The following is a 9040-nucleotide window of genomic DNA, read 5'->3' as shown; positions in this document are numbered from 1 at the left end:
CCGACCTTGTAGAAAGACACCACAGAATTTGTGAAAAATTGCCAACCATGCCAGATGCATGCAAATTTCCACGTGGCTCCCCCCGAGGAGCTCATCAGTATAACTTCTCCATGGCCCTTCGCAAAATGGGGAATGGATCTGTTAGGACATTTTCCCCAGCCCCCAGGACAAGTCAAATACTTAATTGTGGGAATAGACTACTTCACAAAGTGGATAGAAGCAGAACCATTAGCCACCATCACAGCCCAGAGAAGTCGGAGATTCCTCTACAAAAATATCATCACAAGGTACGGGATACCTCATTCCATTATCACAGATAACGGAACCCAGTTCACCGACTCTACCTTCAGAAGCCTAGTAACCAGTATGAAGATCAAACACCAGTTCACCTCGGTGGAACATCCACAAGCAAATGGACAAGCCGAGGCAGCTAACAAAGTCATACTGGCAGGACTGAAGAAAAGGCTACAAGATGCAAAAGGAGCCTGGGCTGAGGAGCTCCCACAAGTGTTATGGGCTTACCGGACGATGCCTCAATTTGCCACAGGGAAAACACCCTTCCGACTTGTCTATGGTGTAGACGCCATGATACCAGTAGAAATTGACGAGCAAAGTCCATGGGTGATCTTCCATGACGAGGTTGGAAACATACAGGGGCACAAGGAGGGGCTTGAACTGCTCCCTGAAGTTCGAGAACAAACCTAGATAAGAGAAGCGGCATTGAAGCAAAGGATGACTACCAGATACAACAAAAAAGTCATCCGAAGAAGTTTCACCTCACACGACTTGGTCTTAATCAGAAATGACATTGGAGTCAACAAATCTGGGGAAGGAAAGCTCGCTGCTAATTGGAAGGGACCATACAAAATTAGTGAGGTCTTAGGAAAAGGTTATTATAAGGTGACCGACTTAAACGGCACCGAGTTACCAAGGTCGTGGCATGCTTGTAACATGAAAAGGTACTATAGTTAAAAGCGAACTCTACTCCGTGATGTACTTTTTTTCCAACTTCATGATTTTTTCCCAAAAGAAAAGGGTTTTTTCTAAAGGGGGGGTTTTTAACGAGGCATCACAGTAGAGTCTAAGGGATCATAGATAGTAAAAAACCCTTGGTAGCAGTAAAAGTACCTTCGCAAATAAGTAAAGATCTTTTATCTCTTATAAATTCCTTCTCGTTTTTCTTTCTTTCTACGAAACGCGCCGACTTAAGCTCGACAAAACATGAAAATCCCATGAACCGACCTAGATGGTCGTCAGGATGAAACGACGAGGTACAAGTCGGTGTAAAGATGTTATAAAAGTTGATCGTGAGAAACTCAGAAAATCCGACTCATAAGTCGGAAAAACCGAGAAGCAAAGAAAACGCATCGCAAAAATAACCTAAGTCATAAGAACTCAATAAATCAAAAAATTGAGTATGAGGAATACCAAAAAGAGATCGAAAAACATATTAAAAGCGGCAAGGCAAAAGACTGTCCCAAGTTCTTAAAGAAAAAAGAAACTTAAAAGGACGGACAGTCAGCCAAGAAAAAGGGGTTTTCAAAAAAAAGGATCAAAAAGGTTTTTAGAAACCTAAAAACAGAAAGGCATGCACACAACGAGAAAAAGAAAAATAACCTAAACCCTTATCCAAAAAAGGGTATTTCTAAATATTTTGTTTACGGCATTAAAAGGCCAAGAAAAATGTCAGTAGACCATCACCATAAAAACAAATAAGTTTAAAAAAGAGGGAGACCCACAGGCCGGGCCCCATATAGCCACAACAAATTTTTTTTTCAGCTAGGAAGGACGTCACCACCAGAGTCAGGGAGAGTAGTCGGAGCACCACCAGAGTCAGGGAGAGCGGTCGGAACGCCATCAGGGCCAGGAAGAGAAGTGTCCATAGGAGATGGAGTAGAAGTCCCAGGAGCCTTCGAAGAACTCGGGGCATCTTTTGATCGGAGAGGGGACTCCATTATCCTCTGCCCCCGAGCCTTTAGATCAGACTCGGTGACATAGCGGGGAGAGGGAGGAGAGACGATAGCTCCGTCGACCACAATTTTATCCGGATCCAAAGGAGAGAGATCCAGGTCGGGAGCAAGAACCCCGACCTGTTCCTTAAAGATCCTCCATGCTTCTTCAGCCCCGTCAGCAATGGAGTCCTCCAACTCTGTATAGGCCTCCCGAGCTCTCATCAAATCCTTCTTCACCTCCACAAGATCCTCGAACAGACTCGAATAACTCTCCTGCGCCTTCTCCCTCAGGCCCTCCGCCATAGAACATTGGGCCTGCAGCTTCCTCTTCCTCTTCTGGAGACCATTCCTCTCTTCCTTCAACTTGGCGACCTCCTCCCTCAGCGCCTTCTCCTGCCCTTGATATAAGAGAAGCCTCCCCTCCAGCTCTTCAACCATCGAGGATGAACCCAGAGAGATAAGGGGAGTCTTCTCAAAAATATCAAGGAACTTTGTGCACACCCCTGCCGCCCTGATACTCTCCTGAGCCAGAATAGTAAGGTGGTTTCGAACAGAAGCATCATCCATACTTATACGAGTATGATGATAGATATGCTTCCGAACGAACTAAGGCGCATCCACCTTGGCCTCACCTTCAAAAGAAGAGCCAGACTCTAAAGTCTTGCGCTTCTTCTTTTCTGGCTCAGGGGAAGATCGGGGAGGAGGGGATGGCTGAGAAGAAGCTGTGGAAGAAAGAACAATAGGTCGGGTAGGGGTCCCCAAATTGTGAGAAGGAGGGGGAGGGGAAGGAAGAGAAGGACCAGTTACCCTAGCGCCGCCAACTCTGGCGCGGGACCTCGCTTTGGCCTCCTGAACTCTCTGGTAAGACTCTCTGGAATTCTTCTTCGCCATTTCTGTAAAAGCAATTAAGAAGCTAAAGTCAGCAAAACAAGTCGGAAAAAACAAGTCTTCTATAAAAAACTCAGAATGAATGAGTTCAACAAAAAAAGGCTTCATTCGAAAATCCTTTCTGCTTGATTGCTCGAGTCCAACTTCATAAAGCTCAACCTCGAGAAGGGGCACAATGGATAAAGCAACGAAGTCCGATGGTTATAAAGATGATCTGATACTTTAAAAGGATTCAAAATAAACAAGTTGTACCTGAAACAGGTTGTGAATCCTAAAAACAGCTTAAATTTAAATGAGTTGTATGAAATTAGATCAAGAAATAGCCACGTTTTAATTAAACGATTTGAAATGAAACAAATCGTAAGACCTTAAAACTACTCACATCGAACGAGCTAGATGAGGTTATACTCATAAATAATCACGATTTTTGAAGTAAACGATTTGTATCGAAACAAGTCGTAAGAAATCAGAATAAGTTTCAGAAAGGTGATTTGTATTAAAACAAGTCATGTATCCTCAAAACAACTCGAACTGAACGAGTTGTACGAAACTAGGACAAGAAATATTCTTTGGTTAAGCAAGATGTGGTAAAACCAATCATACAGAGCCTACAAGCCCGAGTTCAAATACTCGAATCCAACTCTTAAGAAAAAGAGATTGAACTCGAGTAGGGGCACTGTTCATACACTGGCCCAACACTAAGGCTCAGGTCCAAATACACCAAAAGGCCCAATCCAAAGATTGGTCTTCGTTATTCACCGACCTCTTTAGAAGAGGTCGGACTCAACACAGACTTCTTTCTAAAGAAGTCGGGCTCAAGAGATAGCTGACAGATAACACTTATTCAAATAAGTAACTGCCCCTAAAATCTCTCAACCCACTTCTAGAAGTCATATCCCAACAATCCCTAGATAAAGGGACGGTTATCCACCTAAAAAGGTGGCACTACTCCAACGGTGGTTATTGGATCACCACTATAAATACCCTAACACCCCTCAGGTATCACTAAGTTCCAATACATTCTAAACCTACTTAACCCCATGCTGACTTAGGCATCGGAGTGTCTTTGCAAGTACCACCCCCTATTAATCCCCCCATTAATCTCCGGTTGCCCATCGTAACAACAAAATATTGTCGCTGGTAATACAAAATACGTTAATGAATTATTTATTTGAACCGTTATGCTTTCTATAAATTTTGTTGTATCTTCATGCAATTTTTCTGCTCTTTGATTATTAGTAAATGGAAAAAAAAATTAGAAGGAACTTTTTTTTGTCACTAAGGTAGCGTTTGTTTTTGGGGACAGGACACGGAGACATGGACAACACTTGTTTAAAAAGTGTTTGGAAGCAGAGACATGGACAGTGGACATATTGTCTCCGTAACAGTTTTTTATACTTTTGTGTCCATTCTTTCACGAAGGACAATGATGGACACGGGATTTGGAAGAGTGGACACGGACAATTTCTATAAATTTTGTTTTCCTTTTTTCCACTATTACCCCTTCTTATTTTTCCTATTGCGTTGTTTAGAGATACTTTTTTTTTCTTCCTTTTCTTCCTCTATCTCTTTCTTTTCCAGGTACTCTCTCCTTTTTGTAAAATTTTTTTATTGGGGGTAGATAATTCTTTTCTTTTTATCGTTTTACTTCAATACCATTTTAAACTTATATTATATTATTTGATTTGTAATAAAAATAATAACAAAAATAATTAATCTTGAAATTTTTGAAAGATAAATATTAGCAAAAGTAAAATTAATCTTTTAAAATGTTAAAAAATAATTTATAAATTGTAATTGATTTTATATAATTTAAAAAAAAAATCAGTTTTTTATAAAAAAAATCAGTTTTTAGATTAAAAAAAAAAATTTAAATAAAAATATATTTTTATATTCAAAAACTAATTATTTTTTCATGTAAAAATGGATTTTTTATAAAATTAATTTTTTATTTAAAATTAATTTGGCTTATTAACTTAAACAAATTTTTTTATTAATCAAACTCAAATTTATTTTTTTTGTTAATTTTAACCATATGTATTCCTACATATTAATAATAAATTTTAAAATAAAATAATTATATTTATAAATTTTATTTTAATATAAATACTAATATATTTTTTTATTAAAATTTTTTGCCTCTTCAAATATTTTTTTCAAGTTCTGTCTGTACTCCTACGTACTCATTTTTTATTAAATTAATTTATATTGATGTAGAAAATTTGGAATCACAGGGCTATTTTAGTCATTTCATATAATATTTTAGTCTTGTCTATGTGTATCCAAACATAATACTAGACATTACATTAGTGTCTTGTCCATCGTATCCAAACACAATATACAAAAGATAATTTTTAGTGTCTCCGTTTCAGTGTCATGTTCTGTCCTGTCTCTAAAAGTGTCATGTTCTGTCCTGTCTCTAAAAACAAACGCAGCCTAAGAGACAATATTTCTCTTTTTTCTTTTATATTTATATTCTATCTTCACAATAACTCAAACTTTCTTGCTCAATTTTTATTTTGTTAGAAGATTGTGGTTAAAAGAAATTAATTCGCCAGCAAAACCAAACAAAATATTCATCAATTTTCTTAAGATTTATGCGACAACAGTGTAATCCCTTTATTTTATACATTAACACCGTGTATACTGTATACATAAAAACCATACCTGATCTAAAAGGAAGTTTAAAGCAAGTTACTTGACCCCAACATAGTGAGACCTCGCTTATATTAGCTAACATCATGTGCAAACTGATAAATAAAACAACATCGGAGTTCTGATTTCTACCCAGGATGCGACTAATTCAGAACAAATTAATAGTGGGCGAGACAACGTTTTCATTCATATCCTTTACATACATACCACCGCTTGATTTATTAGTTGCTTCGTCTCAAGTTAACTCAAAGCACAGCAATCTCAATAACGCAGGCAAATCTAAAAACGAGACCCGCGTTAGGAGAAAACATAAGGATCCATGAGCTCGTTAAAATTTGGCAAGCAATAATATCTAAAAACAAAGCAGACGGTATCAAGTTAATATTGTAACTCGAACAATTAAATTTGGATCTATACCAATTTAAGTCATCTTTAGATCCACGAGAATATGTGAACGGCTACCTTGTTTCCATTAAGGACTAAGGGGCGGTGGAAAAATAAACAATGAAATGCTCAGCTCATTTGAAAACCAAACGTATATATTGTGACAATACAAAGAGTAGTCTCCCAAAAATATCCTTAGATTTAATTAAAAGATCAAAGATTAAAACACAAAAATAGCAACTCTAAAGCAACAAAATATAAGAATACTCTAAGACATCCTCTGAGCAGCCTCCTTAGCAAGAAGCCTCTCCTTTGCCTTAGTTTTGGCTTGGGATTTAGAACCCATGATACCGCCACCCCATTTCTTTCTGTACTCATCATACTTGTCATTGAAGTTAGCCTGGAAACAAACCAATACATAAGACACAATCAGTTTTCTTGAGAGCGTGAATATACAATAACTAAGATAATTTAGTTGAAATTAACCACCACCTTGATAGCCTCTAGGACCCTGCTGAACTCTAATTTGTCTTCGTTCTTGACACTGGTCAAGCACAAAACAGATGCCGTCTTCTTGTGGACAATCTGTAGAGTAGATACAAATTGAATCAGCCACAAATAGGGTTGTCGCAAATAACCACTAGTGTCAACAAGTGTGTGAAGTCACGGTTGAGAGAAATGCGGGTGGGTGGACTTACCGATCCAAGGCGAGCCTTGCCCTTGACAATGCAGTATGGAATTTCCATCTTCCTACACAATGCGGGAAGCCAGACAACCAATTCAATTGGGTCCACATCATGAGCAATCACAACCAATTGAGCTTTGTTCTGCAAGGAGATAGCTTTTTAGGTCAATAATCAATATTAAAGAACATTAAGGTGTAAAAGCTGATGTTATTCCATGTTAAAATAGAATACAACCTGCTCAATAAGGTAGGTAACGTGATTGAGACCATACTTCACAACAATAGGCTTCTTAGCTTCAACAGTTTTGCCCTCAGTCTCGGCCTGGGCCCTTTTCAAAAGTCGCTCCTTCTTTTCAGCTTTATCCTCTGGCCTGTACTTCAGAAGTATCTTGAAAAGGCTGGTTGCTACATGAAAGATCATCAAATGTTAATGAAGACCATAACAACTAATGCAAACAAAAGAAGAATAAACCCAAAGATATTAACAGACACACTAATACAATTTCGACCAGTAATGAACATGTAATGACCTACAGTAAATAAACAATGCAACTCATGAGCTATGCAAAGTTCGAATGTTAAATCAAAATTGCAACAAGAACGAAACAACCAATGTACTTGTTAAATATTGAATCATTACACTGACAGCAAGATAATACATCAAACACACTAAAGTCACACAACTCACTACTCGGCTATTAATAGTGAATTAAGCAAAAGTAATCATGCTAACAAAATCTAATGTTTTAAGATGTAAACTGATAAGAAGACACAATAATGATGCAAAGCAGTGTAGTCAGAATAATTACAAGGCCTTGTCCAATGCATGAAACAACAATTTTCTAAATAGCAAGGTATCCAATAAAAGCTACGATTAACATTAAAAAATTTCTAAATAAATAAGAGGACATATTACTACACTTGAAGCATTAAACAAACATAAAACAAGGCAAATGAAACAAAATGGAGATAATTATTTACGCACCAAGGTTCTTGTCAAGGGTCTTGGTGAACTGGTTCAAAGCTGGTGGAACCTTCAACCTCTGCTTAAGGATCCTCTTCTTCCTCTGGATTTGTACGGTCTTAGGCCACTTCACGAAACGAGTCAAATCCCTCTTTGGCGGCAATGCTCCTCCGATCCCGAACTGCTTAGGACGCTTCTCGAACAACGGGTTCGTAACCTTCTCCTGAAGAAATGCATGAGAATCAAAACAATGAATAAAAAAACCAGAAAATGAAATCCTAGAATCATAATCGTGAATCTGACAACAAGAAAACAAAAGGAGGAGAAACTTACAGGCTTCTTCTTCGAAGCTGGAACTGGCGCTTTTCCACCTCGTTTAGGAGCCTAAGAAACAGAACATGACAATGAAAAAAAGTGAATCAGTAAAATTTCTAAGCTAATTGGATCAACAACAAAGGCTTAAAGTACACAATCTTCTTCTTCTTCGTGTTGTTCCTTACCATATCTGCGTTGCAAGCTTCTCTCACTGATTCGGCTTCTGCAAAATGCTTGCTGCTGCAAAACTAAAACCCTAGTTTTCGTATTTATACTGTTAAAATAAATTAGTTGAATGCTACTAAGGGTCCAAAAGTGTGTGCAAGGCCCAAAACTGAGAAGGCCGATAGAAACGAGTTCACAAAATCGAACACCAAAAACATGGATAAATTCATGACAAAAAAAAAAGGGAAAAAAATGGCAAATTTAATACTAAAATAAAAAGGAAAATTACAAATTTAAAAAATTTAATTATTATTAAACTGACGAAGGCCTCAAGCCCTTAACTAACTGTTCATTTAACAATTTTATAAGAAATTCTAAGTGAAAATATGTACAATAAATTATACATCTTTTGGTTTAAAATACCAGGAGTAAAAATAATAGAGTATGAATGAGTAAATTCAGAGTAAAAAGTGTGAAAAGATATCATGACAAAGAAAAGAAACTGTTATTGAGATTATCAAGGGGAAACAAATTCTAGTTACATACATGCATGAGCATTCATAAGGTTGTGAGGTTAAGTATGTTTATTCGTGTGGGCACCCAAGATATGTGAAAAATTCAAAATCAAGCATCTAAGATTGATGGGTGAATATTGTTACTCCTAAATGGATGCCAATATCACTTTTAGGCTGGTTTGTTTTCATAGACGGGACATGAAACAGGAATACGGAGACATAAAATTGTGTTTGATAGATGAGACATGGACAGAAATATTGTGTTTAAGAATATTAAATTAGTGTATTTTGTGTCCTTCTTGTTGTTTTCAGAAACAGGACACTATACGGAAATATGAAATTGTTTTTGACAGATGAAACATGGATAGAGACATTGTATCCAGGGACACTAAATTAGTGTGTTTTGTGTCCATCAAATGACACAAAAACACTAAAACACAACTTATTTTTTATTTTTTCTTTCATTATTTTTGTTTTTTTTATTATTATATTTTTTTCTCACATTTTTTAAATGAAA

At 37.1% G+C, this 9040-nt stretch overlaps 1 protein-coding gene across 1 annotated transcript; it reads right to left on the bottom strand.

Annotated features, from left to right (window-relative positions):
* Window positions 1-5993: 5993 nt before the first annotated feature.
* LOC112737067 (large ribosomal subunit protein eL8y) lies at window positions 5994-8495 on the bottom strand. Its single transcript, XM_025786808.3, has 7 exons — window positions 8029-8495; window positions 7862-7912; window positions 7550-7751; window positions 6800-6969; window positions 6578-6706; window positions 6372-6464; window positions 5994-6279 (listed from the first exon to the last, which is right to left on the bottom strand). The coding sequence occupies exons 1-7, from the start codon at window positions 8029-8031 to the stop codon at window positions 6148-6150; spliced, it is 780 nt and encodes a 259-aa protein (XP_025642593.1). The 5' UTR covers window positions 8032-8495; the 3' UTR covers window positions 5994-6147.
* Between the last annotated feature and the right edge of the window lie 545 nt (window positions 8496-9040).

The sequence above is a fragment of the Arachis hypogaea genome, chromosome 13 (genome assembly GCF_003086295.3).
Source record: "Arachis hypogaea cultivar Tifrunner chromosome 13, arahy.Tifrunner.gnm2.J5K5, whole genome shotgun sequence".
Lineage (NCBI taxonomy): Eukaryota > Viridiplantae > Streptophyta > Magnoliopsida > Fabales > Fabaceae > Arachis > Arachis hypogaea.
The sequence above is the reverse complement of the archived record's forward strand: the minus strand, read 5'-3'. Positions and strand labels throughout refer to the sequence as shown.

What these genes read in the sequence shown, in the direction of transcription:
- LOC112737067 (XM_025786808.3), bottom strand. An exon ending in TTACCTACCTTATTGAGCAG is followed by an intron (nt 6,707 to 6,799) that starts GTTGTATTCTAT and finishes ATCTCCTTGCAG; the next exon opens with AACAAAGCTCAATTGGTTGT. An exon ending in GCAAGGCTCGCCTTGGATCG is followed by an intron (nt 6,465 to 6,577) that starts GTAAGTCCACCC and finishes TCTACTCTACAG; the next exon opens with ATTGTCCACAAGAAGACGGC.